General features: G+C 56.3%; 2 protein-coding genes across 5 annotated transcripts in view; both read left to right on the top strand.

The window, feature by feature from the left end:
* Nucleotides 1–20747, top strand: MLC1 (modulator of VRAC current 1). Of its 4 annotated transcripts, none has more exons than XM_079142673.1 (12): nt 2–209; nt 462–660; nt 1697–1786; nt 3327–3380; nt 3616–3717; nt 10857–10958; nt 11206–11277; nt 12989–13105; nt 15891–15947; nt 16375–16497; nt 17727–17888; nt 18947–20747. In XM_079142673.1, exons 2-12 carry the CDS (start codon nt 511–513, stop codon nt 19019–19021), a joined length of 1104 nt encoding a protein of 367 aa, XP_078998799.1. In that variant the 5' UTR covers nt 2–209; nt 462–510; the 3' UTR covers nt 19022–20747. The 4 variants fall into 4 exon arrangements, with proteins under 4 accessions (XP_078998801.1, XP_078998800.1, XP_078998799.1 ...); XM_079142672.1 differs by having other exon boundaries at nt 447–660; XM_079142675.1 differs by lacking the exon at nt 3616–3717 and having other exon boundaries at nt 1–209; nt 447–660.
* An 852-nt stretch (nt 20748–21599) lies between these two features.
* The window catches only part of TTLL8 (tubulin tyrosine ligase like 8), a gene marked incomplete at its 5' end in the record, with an annotated part of 56821 nt that continues 56179 nt past the window's right edge, over nt 21600–22241 (top strand). Inside the window, one exon of the mRNA XM_079139934.1 lies at nt 21600–21969. Coding sequence (XP_078996060.1) covers nt 21600–21969 — 370 coding nt within the window. The remainder of the gene's footprint in view (nt 21970–22241) is intronic.

Below are 22241 nucleotides of genomic sequence, written 5' to 3'. Positions count from 1 at the left end.
GTAAGCACACAGGCGTAAGCTGCAGAGTAAGTGAGTCTTAGGCTGCCTGGTGCTCAGTCACCACCTTGAGCCTGATAAGCGGTGAGACCCCAACACAGTGTGAGGTTCTTAGGAAGTTGCTAATTGAAGTGGAAATGTGGTGTGCCTGAGGATCCAGGTCGCTGCAGCAAGTGAAGCCTGAAGTCTTGCCCTGAATTCACATCACTTAGGTTTGTCTTACTGGGAAAGTGATTTGTTCACTTTTAGAAATAAATGCTTATTTTCTTCTTTAAATTCACAGCACCTCAGAGTGAGCAATATTTCTTTGTTAAGAAAAATTATTTATTGAAAACAGCTTATTGCAATTGAAGCTTTCTCAGGGGTCAGAGTTGATAATTTTGTTACAAACCAGTGAATGGTGGCCTGTAACCATGAGTCTCAGCATGGCTGCATGTCACTGCTCGCAGCATGCCTGTCCCCAGTGCCGTGACACGGGAGGGGCAGTTCAGGGAGGAGCTGGGCTATGACCGAATGCCCACACTGGAGCGGGGCCGGCAGGACCCAGGCCGGCAGGACCCAGGCCGCTACACCCCTGACGCGAAGCCCAGCGACCTTCAGCTGTCTAGGAGGCTGCCCTGGTGCTTCAGCCACAGGACCTGGGTCTTCTCCATGCTGATGGGGGTGAGTAGCCTGACAACAAGCATATCCCTTCAGTGAAGGCAGTGGCAGGGGGCGCTGTTGGTTCCTAGGCTGCACACGGGCAGGAGCGGTGGCCAGGGGAATCCTGGGGAGCCTCTGGGATACTGACAATTGTATTGAGTTTGTGCCCTCGGAATTGCATTTCTCAACTAGTACCTACACGGGCCTGTGCTGGCCCACCCTGTGTCTGTCCCACCCCAGTAGGTCAGGGTGGCTGCCCTACTCCTGTGGGTTCCTGAGGCTGGGGCTGCAAGCTGGGAGGGGCTCTTGGGCTCTGGTGGCAGGCTCAGCAGAGTGAATGGCAGGGCTGTGAAGCAGGAGGAGCAGCACAGGCTGGGCCAGGTGGAGCCATAGGGAGGTCTGAGCTGGCCTGGGCGGGGCAGAATCAAACTTTCCGAAGGAGTGGTGTGGTCCCAAGGGCACCTAGTGGCTGAGGGCCAGGCCCCTGGACACACCTCTCCATGGCAGGACCCAGTTTCTCTAGGGCCCTGGGCTGAGAACCAAGATCTAGGCTGGGACTTCTCCCATGCTCAGGCTCTCCCATGCTCATGCAGCACCCCCCCATGGCTGGACACCCCTATATCTGGCCCTCTGCAGCCTCTTCACAACTCAGGGTACAGCCCAGAGCCCTTGGGCTTGTGGACCCTGACTCCAGCAGTCATTTTCTAGATGTTTGCTAGGATTTGCTTCTGCAGAGGGGGTGGGGCAGACACTGTTGTCCAGGGTCTGCGTGAACCTGGAGTCACACCAAGTGGGACCAGGACTTTCCTGGGGAGAGGCACCGCTTATTACCTTTGATTTTGACAACCTCTGTCCTCCTCTCTCCCCCAAATAACAGTATGGAGGTCTCTGCTTTGGCCCTGGGCACAGGACTGCATTTGACCCTGGGGAGGGCCAGGCCAGGCAGGGCCAGACGCAGGCTCTGAGGTGCTGCAGCATCAGGCGGGCCACTCACTCCTCGTGTCTACTCTGTAGACAGAACCACTCTGTGACCTGAGTTTGTGTTGCTCTTTTGCAGAGCTGCCTTCTTGTGACCTCGGGCTTCTCGCTCTACCTGGGCAACGTGTTCCCCTCGGAGATGGATTACTTACGGTGTGCAGCAGGCTCTGTAAGCAGCGCTCCAGCCTCGCCCAGTGCCCTAGTCCCTGCTCTGCCTTTGGGTCCTGCCATTCGTTCCTCATTCAATAGTCTCTTGTATAACTTTAGTTTCAAATAGGATTTACCACTTCTAAACCTCTGGGTGAAACAGGTCTGAATCTAATTACACAGACTTCGGTGCAAGAAATAGCACTTTGATTTCTACCTGTGGTTGCATCAGCTCTGGCTGACAGTGAGCTGGCAGGGGATCTGCCTTTGTGGACCAGAGCTTGGTGCCGTTTATGGAATTTCACTCACCGCCAAGGCTGGCAGGAGAGGAGGCACTGCTTCTCACAGGAGAGGGGAGGAGAGACAACCGCTAACCTCCAGGGCCCTGTGGTTCCAGCCACTCATAGAGCATGCTGTTCCTGGGTCCTCGTGTGTCAGTGGGAAAGCCAGGCCATGGGGAACTCCCCAGAGCTACCCTTAAAGTCTGCATCCTCCTCGGGATTCCAGCTGGTGACAGGCCTGCACAGGCAGAGGTCCTGGGAGTCTTTCCCTTTCCAGTCCCTGCCTAGTTCTCCTGCCCCTCCCGCAAGAACACTGTTCCTGACTGCCCCCATGGATGGCCACAGGTCCTAAGAGACAACACATGATCTTACCCACACCCCACATCTGGCGTCTCCCTTGGGCTCTTAGGACAGAACTTCTTAGAAGAAGCTGATCCTTCTCCCTGCTACTCCCTGGAGCCTTCTTGGCCTCAAGTCCTCAGCCAGTGAGCATCTCTTGTCAGGGCCAGTGACCTCCGGCCTTAGACCCAGAGTGCTCCAGGTCAGCTCCACATTAAGCAGTGGACCTTCCCTGTCATAGTTGCCTGGGTGAGAACCCATCTGTGGCCCTGCCTTGCTCTGCCTCTGGTGGCCTATCTTGGCCACCAGAGTTTGGCCCCTGGGACACCAGAGGGGAGCCCTCGCTGGGCCTGTGCCAGCCTATCCCCCCTGGATCCTTAGCCCAGGCCCCCCATGGGCTCTTCCTGCTCCCATCCCCACTGTCTGCAGATGGATGCATCCTCTCTACATCTTAGACACCCTGTTGGTAGCTCTCCCCAGGCTCTGGGTCCGATTGTCAGCTGGCCTACCCCGGCCTCCATCCAGCCTTCAAACCATAGTGGAGTCAGAGTGCATGGCCTGGGTGAGCACTCCTGGGCCGCGGGTCCCCTGGACACCAGGGACACTTCTGCCTCCCCCTCACCAAGGCTTTTTCCTTCCAGGTAGTTCTCCAGATAAGACCATTCTGGTCCTGTGCAATAGTACTAAATTATGTTCTGACTCTAAGTGCTCCTGGCAAGAAACCATTCTTCAGGATGAATTGTCTTGAAGTACCTGGGGCCATCAGTGTCAGGGGACCCCTGCATCAAATGGACTCGCCACACTTGTTTGCCAACACGACTGGATCATCCTAGAAACTCAGACATCATAGTGCATTGCTGCTGCTGAGGTTTTAACTGTCTGCAGGGCTAGGATCAAAGCCACGGCCAGCAGGGTACTCACCAGGCTCTGGTTTCTTTGCAGTGCATCCCCTCAGCCATCGTGAGCTTTGCTGTTTCAAGGAGAAACGTCAGTGCGGTGAGTCCTTCCATGCAGCTCTCACCGGGCAGCGGGGAGGGGGGAGGTGGCCAGCCGCAGGTCTGACAGCTGAGTGAGCCTGAGTGCCAGATGGCAGGCCAGGGGTGGATGGGATGGAGCTGGGTCACCCCCAGGGGGTTCCCTGGCCTGCCTTCTCCTGCAGGCAGGGCCCACCCCCCTAGTTCTTCCCCTCTCGGGGTCAGAGTTTTCATTGACGGCCTGCCTTATTTTCCAGATCCCCAACTTTCAGATATTGTTTGTTTCCACATTTGCCGTCACCACCACGTGCCTGATATGGTTTGGGTGCAAACTGGTCCTGAATCCCTCAGCGATCAATGTGAGTCACTGGAAAGGATCGGGGCCACACCTTCTGCTGACGTCAGCTGCTGGGGCTCTGCCAGCACTGAGGGGGTGAAGTGGACACCTGAGTGAGTGGGGATATGCCCTGATGTTTTCCAAGGCTCCCGAGTTTGACAGTGTTGAGAACTTTGTTTATGCTTTTGAGGAGAATTATCTCTACTGAACCACTGATTCCAGTGAATGACTTTATTAAGAAGTGATATTTTAACATCTCTTTGTAATAGCTTTTAAAAATCAATAGTAACAGGGCTCTGGATGTGGCTCAGTGGTAGAGTGCTCGCCCAGCATGGGCAGACTCTGGGCTCCATACCCAACACAATCAAAACACGTTTTAATAACTGCGATGCCGTCAGTACTACTAGGAAAAGTGGGAGAGCGCTGGTACCTAAATCATGCCTCAGAATAAAAATCTCACCAGCTGGCGTAGTGGCTAATGCCTGGGATTCCAGCAGTTTGGGAGGCTGAGGCAGGAGGATTGCAAGTTCAAAGCCAGCCTCAGCAACTTAGCAAGGCCCTAAACAACTCAGTGAGACCCTGTCTCTAAATGAAATACCAAAAAAGGACTGGGATGTGACTCAGTGGTTGGGTGTCACTGAGTTCAGTCCCTGGTACCAAAAACAACAACAAAAACTCACCAAAATCAAGGTGTCTAAGCCTCGCAAGATGAGAAACATGGACGCTGAAGGACAGGAAAGGGACTTCCACTTGCCATGTACAGAAGGAGTGATTCCTGCTGGTTTCACACTGTAACTCTGAATAGCATGTAGCAAGGTGCTGTTAGTGAAAACCAGCATAAAACTTTAATTGTATCAACAACCACAAAAAAATTAGAAATACAACCTTTATGGGCTGGGGTTGTGGCTCAGTGGTAGAGCATTTGCCTAGCACGTGTGAGGCACTAGGTTCAATTCTCAGCACCGCATATAAATAAATAAAATAAAGGTCCATTGCCAACTAAAAATTTTTTTAAAACATAAATATGCCCTATATGCAGATATAATTTTGTAGAATTAAACATACCAAGTTCCTGAGATACATCCAACAAGATCCGCTAGATCATGTAGTGAAAAATGACAACACTCCCTCCCTCCTGCCCTCCCTTCCTTTTTCAGGAAAGCAGATACACATTCCAGGGCGGATGTGGAGAGGAGAGTGTCTTTGGGGTAAAGTAAGAAATACACATTCAAGGGAGAGTGCAGGCCACCTCCAAAGAGAGAGACAACACCCCTGGTGTGGTGTTGATGTGGAGTGCAGGGGCTGGAGCTGGACAGAGATGAAGCCAGGCCCAGGTGTGCACTTCCTGGCCAGTTTTCCCTGTACTTGGTCATGGCCCCTGAGTTACTTTTAAGGCAAGGGCATGGATCAAGGGTGGGGGCCAAGAGTGGAGGCTAAGGAAAAGGTGGGGTTGTTCACAGTGCTTTGTTCTGCATTGCAAAAGTTCTTGGGTGTCTCCTATATTCAAAGCTCAGGGTACTTGTCTTTTGGGACAGTTTTTCTTTCCTTTTTTTGTATTCTTAAATTCCTATCTCACCTCCACCCCGAGACTTGTGATCCCTTAAAATCCATGAAGGGTGAAGACCCGTCTTCTATGGCTGCTTCAAGCTGGCAGGGGTGATGGCCCAGCCTCAGCAGGCATCTGAAATCCCTGACTGCCTGGTCCAATGGGAACAGAAGAGAGTGGTCTCAGCTGTTGAAATGGGACAGAATCTCAAGTTGACATCGTCTTAACCAAGGGAGTGTTGCTATCTGGAAGATCCAAGTTTAACTAGGAGATTAAGAAACAGCCAGAGGTCTTGATAGAGGCAGCAGCCAGGCAGAGCAGACAAGGGAGCTCTAAATAGCTTTTAGTTACCTGTACACATCTCAGGATCTGGATTTTTTTTTTTTTTTTTTTTTTTTTTTTGTGGTGCTGGGGATTGAACCCAGGGCCTTGTGCTTGCGAGGCAGGCACTCTACCAACTGAGCTATCTCCCCAGCCCAGGATCTGGATTTTTAAATAGCAGTTCTGTTAGTTCAGACTTAAATTAACTCAAAACAAATGTGATTTTTAGTAGAGTTTCTTTTGCTAGTTATTATCAGACACTCAGGCATATAAGCCTTCTTTCTTCAAGAATCCTAAACTGATGGAAGGCAAGTCCATGCAGGAGGCTCATACATGGCAGGGGGGTAGGGGATACCTCTCGGAACCTTCCAAAATGGATGCCTCTGCAGTTGGAATTCCTGCAGGACTGCATAGGGACTCGGACCAGGAAAGGGAGCCCCCTTGAAGAACAGGTTGAGGCACACCCCCAGGCTTATTAGAAAACTATCCTTGCCAGGGTGGTTTTGGCACATGCAGGGGAACCATCTCTTGCCCAGGTCAGCCTGGGGCTGCCCCGTGTATATGAATAGTAGTCTGTGACTTGGAATGAAGCAAGTGCCTGGTGACCTGGGGTGGACCCACCTTACCTCCCACCTCCCACCTGCCATGGAGATCCAGACCTGACTCCCTAGAACATGCTGTGAGGGAGAGGGTGATGGATGGGAAGTGGCCCAGAGAACATGGGCACCCCTTCAATCCAACAGGGAGACCAGTGACCCAGAGGAAGCCACAGCCAGTGAGAACAGTCCCCACCCCTCGCCCACGCCCAGGGCAACTCGGAGGCCCAGTGCATGTCCTTTGAAAAACCACCTGGGATTTGCTGGACATTCTAAGATACGCACTGTGCCCACCACAGGTGCAAACCCTGGAGAAGTGCTTGCACACCTGCGACCAGGCGGTGCAGGCATGAAGATCACAGCAGTGACACTTGCCAGCAACACCCCACATCTAAACAGACATCCCTTGGCCAGAACGGCGCCTGTACCTGGCAGGCGAGTCGCAGGGTGGAAGACAAGATGGATGAGCAAGCTGTGAAAGGGTCAGGAAGCACGTGCAGTGGTGGCCTGCTCAGGGTGGTGTGTAGCAGCAGTCCAGCATCTCCCGGACCTTGTGCCTGCAGAAGCCCAGTTCCACCTGTACTGTGTTGGAAGCCACAGGTGACGGCCTATGGTCCTGACCACGCTGACCTCTGGCAGGACTGAGCAGTGGCCACCTGAGATGGGGGTGTGCCCAGGAAGGAAATGCGGACTGCTTGTGCTCAAGGACAGGCGTGAGCTGTGGAGGGGAAATCTACCCAGCGGGAGGACAACCGGACAGGCCAGAGGCTGGGCCACGCTCCGTGTGCCCCATGGCCGTCCTGTTAGCCATCACCAGGTCCTCTGGGCTCTCTCTTGGAGGTGTGCCCTGCTGGCATCTGGTGGTACAGCACACCATTCTCAATCTTTCCACCTGCCCACCTCACCATGGGTCTCTGCAGCCCATCACTCTCCCCAGAGCTCCCAGCCACCACGTCCACTGGTGGTGGGCATGTGAATGCCTTGCCTCCTGCACCACTCCCCATTCCAGCTGACAGGGCCGGCTTCTCTGGGCTCGCCAGGAGTGGGGCTGCTGGCCATGGTGGCTGCGGCATCTGCACTCCATCAGGTCCAGAGTGCCGCCTGCACGTCCTCCCCACCAGCCTGCGTGTCCTGTGGCCTGGAAATCACTGGCTGGCGCTGTTCCCCGTCAGAGGGCTGCAGAGATGCAGGTTCGTTCACTCGCGTTTTCTGGTGGTATTCCCATGCTGCTGCCTGGGAGGCCTTCCTGTGAGATGCCCACCCACGTTTCTGTTGTTTCTGGTTGGCAGGAGGACTTACTTTTGGGTGGGACCTTAAGTCCTGTGTGGAAACCCCTGTGGCTCCCCTTGGCTGGTCTGTCCCTGGAGACGCCAGGCTCCCTCAGGATGACTTCAGGGTGCTCTCGCTGTCCCGCGTTCACCCTAGTTCCCTCTTCTTTCTCACACTGGACCTTTCTGATTTGAAGTCTATTTCTAATACGTTTACTGAGTTCCTCAAAAAAATACAGCTGAAATTTTATCATGTTTATTTAACTTTGCAAGCTGATTTGTGAGAACTTTCTTCTTAGTGCTGTCATCCCTCCCAGCTGTTCATGTCAATCTCTGTGCCTTTCTTGGAGCCGCCTTCTGAGGGTCATGTACTCTAGTCATGATGTAAGGACATTATAAATCACTAAGTGGCTGATATTTAAAGATAGCCTCACATGCCTGTTGATCAGGGTCCTGGCAAGAGGCAGAAGGGACAGTGAAAGGGGAGTGGGCCATTAGGGAGGGGACAGTTCACACAGCGTGGTGGGGGACAGCAGGTGTAGCCTCCATAGTGGCTGAAGGGGCAGGGAATGCTCAGACAACCCCGAGCAGAGCAGAGCTGTGGAGCTGCCTCAGCTTCCAGACTGGCAGAACCAGCCAACAGGGAGAAGGCCCAGGTCAAAATCTGGGGAACACGTGCCGCTCCAGAGCCGAGGGAGCCAGTTCATCAGGACAGTGCAGTGGGTGGAAGGGGTGCTGAAACTGCGGCCAGGAGGAAAGTAGAGGAGACGAGTGAGCAGACGCCCAAAAGCTGGGTGTCTGAACAGACTGGCAAGATAGTTGCTGTAAAGATACAAATTAAACCATGGAATCAGAAGGACTGGGGCGTAGCTCCGTGGCGGAGCTTGCCCAGCATGCGCAGCCCCTGGGTCCCATTCTCAGGACTTCCCCACCCCCCCAAAATAAAAGAACTCTGCAAGGTTGTGAGACACAAAACCAATTTATAAAAACCCAGTGCAGTGGGTACAGTGGTGCTCACCTGTGATCCCAGCAGCTCAGGAGGCTGAGGCAGGAGGATCAGGAGCTCAAAGCCAGCCTCAGCAACAGTGAGGCGCGAAGCAACTCAGTGAGACCCTGTCTCTAAATAAAATACAAAAGAGGGCTGGGATGTGGCTCAGTGGTTGAGTGCCCCTGAGTTCAGTTCCTGGTACCAAAACAAACAGACAGACCAACAACCCAGTGTAAGGAGCTGACAGTGGTGGTGCCACCTGCAATTCTAGCAAAGTGGGAACTGAGGCAAGAACCACAAGTTCAAAGCCGTCGGGGCAACTCAGCGAGACCCTGTCTCAAAAAAATTTTTTTAAATAAAAATGTAAAATATTTAAAAGGGTCACATAGGAACTTCGCATAATTTTTGCAAAATCTTTTGAGTTCAAAATATTTCAAAATAAAACTTTCTTTAAAAATTCAATAAGCCTTTCTCTGCACTAGCAGTAGTTATTTGAAACTACAACTTAAAAAAATAAGACTCCATTCTTACCAGCAACAAAGTCCACAAGCTATCTAGGACCCTATAAAACAGGTATGTGGGACTATTTTTAAATATCAGCCACTTTTCGATGCATAATATTATTGAATTATAACCAGAATACATGATCTAGAGTGCTTTGGTTCTTTGGAATTCACCAGGCTTGTTTGTGGACTAATAGATGGTCAGTTCTGTTAGTATCCTACTACTGCTATAAAGAATGAAAATTCTGTCTTGTTTGGCATGCAGAGTTTTGTAGATGAGCTTATTATTTCCATTTGTTTTAAAATCCAGATGTTATTACTGTTCAGGTATGGTGAGGTCAGCAGAGCAAGAGACACCTACCACTGAAACACAGTCTATTGCTAACAGACCTGAGAGGAGGGGGCTCCCCACGCCATGCAGGGCCACTCAGGGTCAGGTGCAGACAGGAGTGAGGGGGAGACATGGGCAGCACTCCACTGTGGCCTCCACAGGAAGGAGCAGGCAGGGCACGTAGGAGGCTTAGGATCGGCCAGTCTGAATACCTTCAGCAAGTGCTGGACACAGAGCTGTCTCTGGCTGCCCTGGGGTGACGGGGCAGGTAGGTGGTGGCCCCGCGTGGGAAGCAGATAGAGGGGTGCAGGTTGGATGGTTTGGACATGATGTGGCCGGCCAACCCTAGAAGTAGCCAGCCCTAGGAGGGTCAGCATGTCCAGGGCAGCTCAGCCCCAGATGGCAGAGCATCAGAGTGCAGAAAAGAAGACATGGTTAACGCAACAACTCTTTTCTGATTATAAGTTCTTACGCATTCGTCTTTTTCCTCTGCCAGTTTCCAAGGAAAGCATGTTAAATTCTTCACCTATCAGTGCTGGTTCACCTATTTCTTCCTGCAGTTCTGTTATTTGTTACTTTATGTATTTTGAGATGCTATTGTTAATTTCATGTGATTCTACGTTGTTTTTGCAGTATATAGGGGATTGAAGCCAAGAGTGCTCTACCACTAAGCCACACCCCAGCCCTTTCTATCTTATTTTCAGACAGGGTCTTGCTAAGTTGCTGAGGCTGGCCTAGTACTTGCAATCCTCCTGCCTCAGCCTTCTGAGTATTTGGGATTACAGTTGTTTATCACTGTATCCAGCACATCCTTTCTTTTATAAAATTATTTTTTAGTTATCAGTTAAATTGACTTGTTTGTTTTTTTATTTATTTGCAATACTGGGATCAAATACAGAACCTTGCACATGTCAGGCAAGGCTCTAGACTCCATGACTCAGCCACGGGGCCAGGCAGGAGGAGCATAGATCAGGCCAGCGAGGATGTGGAGCTGGGCTGTCGTCCAGTCCACCCTGGAGACATGAGGCCCGGCCTCCTGTTTCAGTGACGCCCTGGTTTTTGAGGTTGAGAGGTTATATGAGGCAGTGCGGGAGGGAGGAACACACAGCACACTTTTTGAGGGTGGGCAAGCAGGAGAAAGCACACACCATCTTGTGATGATGGACAGGCTGTGGGTTAAGTTCCCAGAGTGCACCTGCCTTTCTCCAGGGGCCTGACTATCTCAGTTCCGTGAATGTTAACGTGTGCATATTCTGGTAACTGCCAACACAGAATAGTTCTGTTGTTTCCAAACTAGCCTGTTGGCAGTTTTGGCAGTCCCACTGGGAGCTGACCGGAGTCAGGCTGTTGTATGAATGAGAGGGATTAGCTCAGGGGACGGCAGAGGCCGCCCAAGAACCTGATCCACCCGCAGCCTGTTCTTACATTGCCTTTGACGAGAGTGGGAAAAACAAAGATCCCAAAGGCCCGCGTGGGCCAGAGGCAGTGTGGGGACCAGGGCCCCCTCTGGGCCTGGAGTGCTGACCTGGAGCCTGGAGAAGCTGCTGTGCCGCTGCCTGCCGTGCACAGAAGCTGCCGGGCGCCGCTGAGGCTCCTGCTTCCTTGCAGATAAACTTCAACCTCATTCTGCTCCTCCTACTGGAGCTTCTCATGGCGGCCACAGTGATCGTCTCTGCCCGGTCCAGCGAGGAGCCCTGCAGGAGGAAGAAGGTGGGCGAACTTGGCAGTGTGAGGTGACCTGGCTGCAGCCCAGACCGTTACCTGGGGAGGCACCTGTGTCCCACTGTGTGGCCCTGAGGGGGGACCATGTGGAGGGGCCAAGTCTGCCCATGGGCTGGGACCTGCAGTGGTGGCCATTCAGCACATCCCTCAAGTCCCTTGGGCCACACTAGCAGTGGTCAGCCCAGCTGAACCCTGAGCCTGCGCACTGTGGCCAAGGGGTCTTGCTTCCTTCCAGGGCTCCATCTCTGACAGCAGCAGTCTTTCGGAGGAAGTGCCGTTTCCTGCTCGGGTCCTAAGATCCTACTCTGTAAGAAAACCTTCCCTTTTTATTCCGTTGCACTGCTTGGGTGTATGAGGCTGGGTGGGATCATTGTTCTCCTGTTTCAAGGTGGCCAGGCATGGCAGGGCCCTGCGTGTGAGCCCCACCCTCATCTGGAGCCACTCAGGCTGTTCTTGGCACAGTGGCAGGCAGCACCCTGCCCAGAGGCGCCCTGTTCCTAGCTTCCAGGGTCTTGGGGCAGGCTACAGCAGGTGGGCCCGGGGTCTTCTGGCCGGCTGCAGCAGGTGGGCCCGGGGTCTTCTGGCCGGCTGCAGCAGGTGGGCCCTGGGGTCTTCTGGCAGGCTGCAGCAGGCAGATCCTGGCTGGCACTGGGCATGGAACCTCGAGTCCCAGAGGCCCTTTCTGTCTGTTGGTTTAGGGTGGTTTGTTCTGCTGGGGAAGCGCAGTCGGAAGCCTTCAGTATGAGCATGGGTACTGATTTCTTGTGATTCTGGAGCTTTCCAGCTGGGACGGGGGAGCCCTTGTTCTTAATTACAGACAAGCCTAGTTGCCCCTGACAGTTTCATCAGTCAGCATTGTGTAGCATCCCTCTGTGTGGGGTAGTGCTGCCCATAGCCTCTTCCCCTGTGTGAGCACGTCATTGTCCTCCGCTGGCCTTGGCTGAGGGCACCTTTTCCCTTCTTACTTTTAGCTTCTCTTGTTCTATGATATTCTGGTAGTTTTCTTATACACAGTGCATGACTGTGTCTTAGTTTTATGTCTAATCTGCCTGGTTTTTGAGTCTAGCCCATTTCCTTTAAAGGGATTTCTAACATAATTTCATCTATTTTACTCTTTTTTTCTCCCTACTTCTGGGTTTTTCTCCTCTGCCTTTACCTCCTCCTCTGCCTTCTTTTCTGTGAGCTGAGGCTCCTCCCACCCTCTTCTCTCTGGTTTTGGATGGGAAGTAACACATTTCTTGGCCTCTGGAGACCCCCACATGCATGGGCCTGCCTCCTTGTGGACGGGTGTGGCATCCATCCCCGTGATCTGGTCCGGGTTGGGGGAGGGACACCAGGTGCCGTCCCGCCTGGCGCCTTGCCTGGCTCCTGACAGCCAGGGGTGCTCCTAGGCTTCCCAGGCCTCTGTCCTCCCTCCTGCTCCACTCTTCTCCGGTTTCATGCATCTTCCTCAGACATCTGGGGAGGGGTGTCTGTTTTGGTCGGCTTCCACCTTGGGTCCCCTCGTTCACAGAGACTGTCCTGCCCAGCAGAGGGTTAGTTCCAGGCCAACGGTGTCCCTGTGTGTGTGTGCTGGTGCAACACCACTGCCCTTTGCAGGTGTCCCCCCGCTTTGGGGGGCGTTGTGCCCTGTGTTGCGACTGCTTGGAGGGAGCAGTTTTCTCTGTCCACATTGGGTCTGGTGTGTTCAGAGTGCACGGAGAATTGCCAGCCAGTCCTGTCCCCATCCTGAGCCCTGTGACAGCGTGTCCTCTGGCACTCCTGCTGGCCACATCCACATCTAGCTTTCCCGTGGCCTCTGTGAGCCTCACCCAAGGCCAGGTGGGACCCTGTCCATCTGCCTCTGGGGGCTCAGCTACTGGCTTCTCCAGGGTCAGCCAGTCCAGCCTGAGAGCAGGCAGCCCACTGACCCCATGGCCTGCCCTGGGAGCCCAGGGTGCCTTCCCTCTTTCGTGGTGGGTACAGACCCTCAGAGTGGCAGCCCCATGTGGTGATGCTGTCCCACTGTCCCCTGCCAGGTGGTCGAGGTCATTGCTGGTGTTTCTGCTGTCCTTGGTGGGGTCATCGCTCTGAACGTGGATGAAGCTGTCTCAGGCCCGCACCTCTCAGTGACATTCTTCTGGATCTTGGTGGCTGTGAGTACTTCCTGGCTGGCTAGCCTGTCCATGCACAGCTGGTCTGGCCACGCAATCACGGCTGCACCTCTGGGCTCCCCTCCTTGAAGCAAAGCAGCTGGTCTTGAGCTGCTTGAGCTGTCAGTTTTGGTGGCATTCTGACAGGAAAGCACCTGGAGAGGGACCCCACTGACCCCTGATCCAGAAGAACTCGGAAATAGTATGAGATGAATCAGTGTGTGATTTTGTACTAATTGCAATTATTTTATTTTTTTATTTTTTATATACAATTTTTTTGGTTGTAGGTGGACACAATACTTTTATTTTTGTGTGGTGCTGAGGATGGAACCCAGGGCCTCACACATGCTAGGCAAGTGCGCTACCACTGAGCCACACCCCAGCCCTGCTATTATTTTGTATCACTCCTGTTTTTCCTAAGACAATCAGTTACTTTTATTATTCCATGCATCTTGCAGCTTTTATAAAGTGTGACATTTCTGCTAGTTATACTAAGTGCTGACGTGGAGGATACTCAGGGTAACACCTGGCACCTGGGAAGTGGGCATACGGCCTCTGTTCTGACTTGTTCCTCACGTCAGTGCCCAGGTCTCAGGTGCCATGACTCCTGCACTACTCGGGGCAGAGCTAAACCCACACAGTGTATTCCAGGCGGCTGTCCTGGCTGCTTTGGGCTCCTGGGCTCCCTCAGGATGGTCACATCAGATTGTCCCTCCACACCTGGCAGCTGCCCGCACCGGGCTGCACACCCAGAGCTGTGTCTGTCTGCACCTCGTGCTGCAGACGTGGGCGCTGGTCAGTCATTTTGCCCCATGCCACCTGTGTGGCCTGCTGCCAGCCACTGGCTTGTCCCACGCTGCTTGCCTGGCTTTGGGGATTCTTCAGTTTTGCTCTGCCATCTTGTAGAAATGAACAGGACATGGCAAGCACCCTGCGTCCTGTCCACAGGCTCCTCAGAGCCAGCAGCAGTTCTTCCTGAGGCTGCGCAGCAGGTAGAGCCTGCAGCTTGACTGTAGGGAAGCTGGCACTGGCAGGGTCTGATGTGGCTGGATGGCCATGGTTGGCTCCCTGTAGGGGGCTCAGCACGTCCCCATGGGCATGTGACTGAGCAGCAGTGAGCTCCCAAGACCCCTGTGCAGCAGGGGCTCCTGGAAGGTGGTGTGGAGCCGCACAGCTGGCAGGCACAGAGGAGAGCTTTTGTGGGCACAGCCTGACACACCGTCACCAGAAGGAGTAGGAGCTGTGTCTGAAATGTGGAGCTGACTGTGGGTTAAATCCTGAGCCACTCAGTGCAGAGACCTTCACAATGGAAGGTGCTCTTCTTGTCCCCATCACTGTGCCCTGGCACCCCTGGACAGTGCCCCCCAATCCCATCCTCCTTTGGGCTCTCTTCTCTCCCAGGAAGCCACCCCCTTTCCTGCCAGGTACCCTCCTGTCTCCTGGCCATTCTTAGCCCATTTCCCATAGTGCCCTCCCTTCTCTTCCAGGGCAGAAGTCACTGGTGGGTAAGGAGACCCCAGGAGAGGGCAGGGCACTCCAGGTGGGGCATTTTCTAGGGGAGGGAGCTACCTGGCTCGGCTTGCCTGTGTCCCGGCCGGGGTGGCCAGAGAGGTCAAGGGAACAGATCACTGGAAGTCAGGCAGGGTCCAGGGCATAGAGTTGGGCCCAGGCCCAGGTGGGCTGAAAGCCAGGTCCTTCCCCACCCTCTCCATGGCTTGTGGCCACCCCAGCTGCTTCCTGACTGGCTGTGCCATGTCTTTGATTCCCTCCTCTTCACTTGTTCCTACTGTGGCCCTTTTGGAAACGTGTGGATGCGTCTACCTTCTGGCTGAGGCCAAACCCACCTCTGCAGTGCATCTGGTTCCAACCCAGGGCCTTTGCACATGCAGCTTCTGCACCTCCCTCATCAACTCCCCCTCTGTTCACTCACCTTCTCACTAGGGCCCTGACAAATGGGTTGACATTCCTGTGTGGGAGGAGTTGGTCCTTGCTGGGCCAATAGTACTGCCCCAGGGTGAGGGCATTTCCTTTCCCTTTGTGGGTGTGGAGACTGCATGGGTCTCTAGCTCACTAGGCCATGCTAAAGGGATGGCCAGAGGGCACACCTGGGCGGGCAGTCACCCACTACGCTTGCCTCTGCCTGCGCTGTGGAACTAGGCCAAGCTCTTTGAATCAGGCAGGAAACAACACTTCTTGGTTGAAAAGGGAAGAGCCAACAGATTCCCTGATCCAGTGGGCGATGTGGACGCCTGGGAGCTGCAGCTCCTGCCCGCCCAGGGAGGCCGTGGCCGCTGGGGGTGCAAGCCTCAAGAGCATCAGGTCACAGGTGCCAGGGGCCAGGAGACAGTCTGACAGACAGACAACTGCAAAGTGTGATGGGGAAGGACCCTGGATCAGGAAGCAGAGGGTCTGCTAAGTGCAGTGCTGGGACCACGGATGGAAGCAGTGACTGCACACACCTGCTGTGTGAGGACCACAAAACCATGAGAGGCTACCTGCCTCTGCTGTGCCCAGGGACCAGCCCAGGATAGCTGTCGGCCCCGAGCGGCCCCCGCTTCCTGGGCTCTGGATGGAAGGAAAACTGCATTGGTTGGAAGAGCACATGCCCAGGGCTTGACCTCACAGCAGCAGGCTCTAAAACCTTTCTTTTTCACAGTGAGTTGGGAGGCTGAGGCAGGAGGATCATAAGTTCGAAGCCATCCTCAGCAGCTTATTGAGGACCTCAGCAACTTAGACCCTGTTTCAAAAAATAAGAAAAATAAGATCTGTTATTATTCTTCTCTCTTAGTGTTTTCCAAGTGCCATTGCCAGTCACGTGACGGCGGAGTGTCCCAGCAAGTGTCTGGTAGGTGAGGGCTGCCTGCCCCTCCCCGGTGCCACGGACGAGGCTCTGGCCCACACTGGCAGCTACAGGGCTGGGCAGGGGCCAGGGAGGAGAGGCTCCTGAGTTAGTGGGAGGACCAAGGCTGGACCACCCCAGCAGGGTGCTCAGGGCTGTGCTGAGGGCCCACTGCCCTATCTGTGGACAGCACAGAAGTGGGCCCTGTGGGCCTGAGGCTCTGTGCAGGCAGCACAGGGGCTGCAAAGGCCCTGAGTCTGACTGGCAACACCTGGGAGTTGGGAAGATCGGGAGGCCAGGAGGATAGATTTCAGGTGGGGGTCAGCAAGTGGTACGGAAGGGCTGGCTGACAACGCCCTGTGCTGGACAGCAGCAGCCTGCTCCCTGCACTGGGTGACCCCACCCGCCCTGGTCTCCCCTCTGCATTCCCCAGGTGGAGGTGCTGCTGGCCATCAGCAGCCTCACGTCCCCGCTGCTATTCACGGCCTCCGGGTACTTGTCCTTCAGCGTGGTGAGACTCGTGGAGATCCTTAAAGATTACCCGCCTGCCATCAAAGTGCGCATCTGTTCATTTTCTCTGAGACTTTCTAGAAACTGCCACTCCCGTCAGTGAGACCTGAGGAGGACTCTGGGGCACACTGGCTCTGTCCTGGCAGTGGCCAGCACAGACGGGCACCCACCACGTGGCCACAGTGGCTCTGCAGGGGCACCAGTGTGTGTGCAGCATGAGGTGGATCTGACGTGCCCTTCCCAGGGGATGATGGCATGGCTGCCACTCGACTGTCCTGTCCCCACCACTCAGCAGGCAGCTCTGCCTTGGCCTCCCCCCTGGGCTGCCTCTGCTTCTCCAGCTGTGGGCCACTGCCCCGCCTTGGGACGTCCGGTTCCCTGTCCCAGAGGCAGTGGGCTTCCCCACCGCAGGCGAGAGCACGCGGCCTCGCTGAGCTAAGCAAGCCTGCTCCACCTCTGGCCTGCTGTCTGGTGGGCTTTTGGGCTCTGCTGCCAGAGGCGCCCCCCAGGCACACACCTTCCTTGTGAGACGCTTCGGTGTTTTCTTTTTAATTAAACCCATCTTTTCCTCAGCCCCGTGGTCCACAGCACTCCTGCCTGGGAGTCTGTCTGCTCTCTTCCTGTCCTCACCACGGCCGTCTCCCCTGTGCCAGGACCCATGGCGGCGGGGCACTGCCTCCTTCCCTGCCCGGTGCTTCAGGTCCAGGGCCTGGCTCCGGAAGGCTGGCACTGGGTCCCCTGGGGTGGTGTCCTGTCTTCTCCTCCTTCCTCCCCTTCAGCAGCAGTGCTCCTTCCTATCGGTGCTTGGTTGCTTTGTATTTTATCGGGCCACCTGGAGGGACAGCCCTGTGTTGAGCAGAAGCTGCCGGGTGCTTCGCAGAGGTTTCCTCTTGCTGCACCAACACAGTGTCTGGCCCTGAGCTCTCTGGCCACCAGGACCCAGGGCCTGTCCTCCCCCCTGGAGCCCTTCCTGCCTCCTGTCCCCTCCCTGTGGCACTCAGTCCTGTGTCTCCCGCAGCTGGGTCACTCTGCTGGTGGGTCTGCGTCCCACTGCCCTGGACCCTGCCCTCTCTCTCCTTCCCTCTGGAGGGCTGCGGTCCCTCTGCACCTCCCCCCTGAGTGTGAGGCACAGTGGTCTTGTGGACTCCTTAGCTATTCTTGTGGTCAGTGGGGTGGGGAGAGGAGCAGCCACCAGTGCTGTCCACAGGCCCGGCAGCCTCTGGGTGGGCCGGGGAGGGACGTCCGCTCACGGCTGGCTCTGCCTCTGCCTCGCAGTCCTACGACCTGCTGCTGCTGCTGCTGCTGCTGGTGCTGCTGCTGCAGGGCAGCCTCAACACGGGCACCGCCCTCCAGTGCGTGAGCTTCAAGGTCAGCGCCAAGCTGCAGGGCACATCCTGGGATGGCCAGGTTGGCCACCAGGAGCGCCCAGAGGGGGAGGTGAGTAACCTGTTCTCCCAGACTCCCCGTCTGGAGCCTCTGAGGGCCCAGGGGAGGTGACTGTCCCCTGCACTGATGTCCTTCAAACCTTTCATGCCTTTTTGTAACTTTAAAATATCCAGAAAAACCTTGCAGAAATAAACAAGGAAATACATTATTTAAAAAAATAACTAGGCAAGCACAGACCCACTCCTGATCCTGAAAAGTACCAGCGCCTCGGGCTTTCTTTGCTCTCACAGACACCGCCTCCTCCAGGGACTCCCACGCATCAAGAGTTCCCTCCCTGCTCTGGAGGAGGGCTGCCCACCCAGCCCACCTGGCATGTGGACGCCAGTGCTCCCTGGCCCATGGGATGTCATGCCCACCCCTCAGCCAGGTCACAGCTACGTGGACGGTCCTCTGCCCAGATCCTGCCTCTTGCCCACCTCCTCCCCTAGCCCTTGGTCTGGATGCCCCCCACAGCTGAACAGCAGGGGCTCAGCAGCTCCTCCCGGTGAGACGCCCATCCTGGCAGTGTGTTCCCGGGCACAGCTGCTCTTGGCCCTTTAGGAGCAGCAGCTATAGGGCCCAGGCCGCTGGCTGCCCTTTGCTCTGAGGAGGTCTCTGGCAGGCTCTGCCTGCCTGTCCCAGCGTTGTGCCTGGCCCAGTGCAGACCCTCCTGGTTCTACGTAAGTCCAGAAGGGGCAGTGCTGGGTGGATGCACTATTCTTTCAGATTCTGGAACTGCCATGCAGGGCTCAGGCTGGACAGCAAGGCTAGTCGCCATCCTCCCTGCTGCCTGGTGGCATGGGGTCACCTCTGTCTCAGGTGTCCTCTTCCTCGGCTGCCAGGCCTGTACTTAGCCACCCCTGGAGTGAATGAGGGACATGTGCATTTTGAGGACAGCAAGACAATGGAGGCCTCTGACCCTTTCTTAATGGCCCCGGGCCTGTTTCCTCCCTTCTTTCACATGCAGATAAACCTCCTAACTAGCCTGCAGGCCGCTTGGGGGCTGCTCCTCTGCCTTCTGTGGCAGGCGTGGTCCTGGTGGGGTGACCCAGGTCCTGTCTCCCTCACAGGTGGCCAGAAGCCCCCTGAAGGAGTTTGACAAGGAGAAAGCCTGGAGAGCCGTTGTGGTGCAGATGGCCCAGTGACCACAGTGCACGTCCAGCTGTGGGGCCTTCACCTCCTGCGGCCACGACTCTCTAACACACCCTTTCCCCTTCCCGATTGCAACTCTTGTTCTCATCGTGCTTAATCTGAAGTAGGCGAAGGTGGACCGTTTTGTCCTGTGGGATCTGTCAGCTTAGTGCTGCTTAGGTGGCCCCTGGTGGGGATGCAGAGGGGAGTCTGGACAGAGGTGTCCCCACGTCCTGGTCCCCTCTGGCCTGGCATCCTTCATCTGGCCTGTGTGTGCTCTGCCAGTCCTGCTCTGCCTCACTTTACGCTTTCCCTTCTAAGATGACCCCGCTCCAGGGCCCAGCCCAGCAAGTGCCCCTTCCCCACCACAAAACAGGCTGAGCTCTTCTGTCCCGTTCCTAGAACTGGACACCCTCCGCTCTGTGGCCACCACTTTTCCCACACCCCAAGTCTCCATCCTGTCCTCCATTACACCCAGCGTTCCAGAGGCTCCACCTCCTCCCCAGCCCTGGAGGATGTCCCTGGGGTCCTCGCTTCCAGTTTGGAACTTTGCAGGGCTGCGGGAGGGAGCTGAGAGTGGGGCCTGGGAACCTGGATGTGACCTTGTTGCTGCTCGCTACCCACATCAGTGGTGGACAAGGCTGAGCCTTTCCACCTTTGCTTGGCTGCTGCAGGCTGGACCCCACTTGAGGGTGGGCAGTGCCTGGGCCCCAGGCCTCTCACGGCCTGAGTGGTCCCTGCTGGCAGGCTCTGACCAGCGTCTCCGTCTCAGCTGCTTGGTGTCGGAGCACTTGGGTGCTTCTCCGGCTTGTCCTGTCACTCCCCTGCTACAGGCTGCAGGGACAGTGTGGGTGAGAATGACATTGGCTTCAGGTAAAACCATGGCCAAAGAGTTGGTTTGTGCGCCATCTCCCGGCACCTGGAGGACACAGGACCCTCCCAGTTGACGTGGCACTGGAAATCCCCGGTGCATTGGGGCACCTTGTGAAACAGGAATGTGACCGACTGGGAATGGCTTCCCAGCTGGTTCTTTCGGTCTCGATCAAAGCGTTTCTCTTCTTACATGAGATGGACAGCCATGCTCTGGCAGGTACAGTGTCTGTGCTTCACTGAGCTGGGTGTATTAACAGCTCCCCTTCCCAGGGAGCCTGGTGGAAAGACCTGGAAGCCATTAGGACCAATGGACCAGTAGATCAGAGACTTGAAGGGATGGGCAGCCTGGCCAGGGGGTTGTGAGGGACTTCCCAGGCATCTTACTCCTGACCGCGGGTGACCCTGGCTGCCAGGAACCATGATGGGGGGGGTCATTATTTTCAGTCGTAGAAGAGGAATGCAGGTAAGATTCGGGAAGCTGGAGGGTGCCAAGAAAGCTGTCTCCAGCCCTGGGCGACCTCTCTGCAGCCCTTTTCCTGGGCAGATCCGGAGGACAAAGCTAGCTAGCCCAAACAAGCACCACCACCGAGGGCATTCTCCTGCCTGCATGAGACCCAGGTCCTCAGGATGGGTGGCAGCCTCCCTGCACTCTGGGGTGAGGAGGCCAGGACTGCCCTGGGGCAGTAGTCATCTTCTGAGGACCAGAGGTCAGCTTCCAGAGCCAGGACAATGTGGCTGGAGGATTACTGCTGGCTTGCACTTTAGAGAACTAAACAACCCAAGTAGAGTTTCAAAATTGTCAGTTTTGATTTACACTTTTTTGGTATCATTTAATATGCTAGAATAAATGCTAACATACCAAAGTGGCCAGCAGACTGTTTATGTGGGGTCTCAGGGCATCTGCCTGCCCAGGTTCTGAACAAATGGAGATGTAAAACAGAAGGGTGAGCTGAGCTGAAGGCACCTTGGTATCTCTTCCTTGATTTATGTAACCCCTAGAGGTGGGGCCTGTGGCCAGACCAGAGGTGTTGGTAGGTGAAGGGCAGCCCAGGAGAAGCTGCCCTCCCAGCATAGAGGGGAGAACTTCCCAAATTAAAGATGCATTTAAACCAAATGAAGATAACTTCTGTGTTCTGGACTGTCCCCAGCAGTGAATGCCCCGATGGAGCCAGCAGGTCGCTCCTAAACGCCCCCAAGATGCTGGGGTGGCAGGACAAAGAAGAAAGGAACCGTCGGGGCCCTGGGTGGCAAGCAATCCTGGCCTGGAAGACTGGTCCAGCGAATCACCGGGAAGTGCCCACGGGCGGGATGAGTCCCCCCAAGAATGACCCTGAGGGCGCCAAGGCAGCTCCAGGCTACTTGTGGGACGCACTACCTGTTCCCACCACCCCGTCACCACCACCCACGAGGGGTCACCCCGGTCAGGGAGAGGGCGGTGCGCAGCTCGTGGGGAAGGACCCCCACCACCACACCCGTCCCTGAAGCCCCCACTTCTGGCCTGGGTGGGGCGTCCTGTGGGCAGCAAGGGGGTAAAGGGCGGGAAGCGGGCGAGGGGCTGGGCTGGTGACCCGGGAGGGGCAGGGTGTGACCGCGGGTCTTTGTGACTTGGCGGGGTGGCTAAGTGCCAGGGCGGGTCTGTGTGACCCCGACCTCTGGCGCGGGGCGAAAGCGCGTGACCCGGGCGGGGGTCGCGGCCACTCGCGGGCCCTCCCCAGACGTATGGCCCGCGTGGTCCTGCGCCCCGGCCCCCGCCCCCGCGCTTGCTCGGACAGCAGCCGGGGACCAGAACCCCAGTCCGAGCCCAGCCTTAGCGCCACCGACTGCGACCCGGCGGAGCCCGCGCCCCGCGCGCCCCCCGCGCCCCCCGCGCGCCGCCGCCGCGGCCCCCGCCGCCCCCCGCCGCCCGCGCGCCCGCGCAGCCCCACGCCCCGGGCCGGCCGCCGCACCGCGCGACCCGGGCCCGGCCGCCAACGCCGGGGCCCTGCGCACAGCGCCGCGCCGCCGGGGCCCGTCGCCCCGGGCAACCGCAGGACGCCGGGACGCGCGGCGGGGGGCGGGGGCGCGGCGCTGGCCTCGGGGCCGGTCCCGGGTGAGCGGCGCCCCCGCAGCGCCGTCCGCCCGCCCCTCCCCGCCCCTCCCTCCGAGCCGACTCCGCTCAGAACCAGACCTCCCCACCCTGACCTGCAGCTGCCTGCCCCACCCGTGCGCCAGGGAGAGCTGCTCCCCATCCTCGCCCGCAGCCCTCTCAGTGCCTCCCTTTTCTGATCCCAGCCTGTCCCTCCAGCCTAGCTCTGTCCTCCCGCCCCAGATCCGTGCCCCGCCCCAGACCTGCTCTCTCCCAGATCCGTCCCCCCCATCTCC

The sequence above is a fragment of the Sciurus vulgaris genome (genome assembly GCF_902686455.1).
Source record: "Sciurus vulgaris genome assembly, chromosome: 5".
NCBI lineage: Eukaryota > Metazoa > Chordata > Mammalia > Rodentia > Sciuridae > Sciurus > Sciurus vulgaris.
Note: the sequence above shows the minus strand (reverse complement) of the source record. Positions and strands in the feature narration are given on the sequence as shown.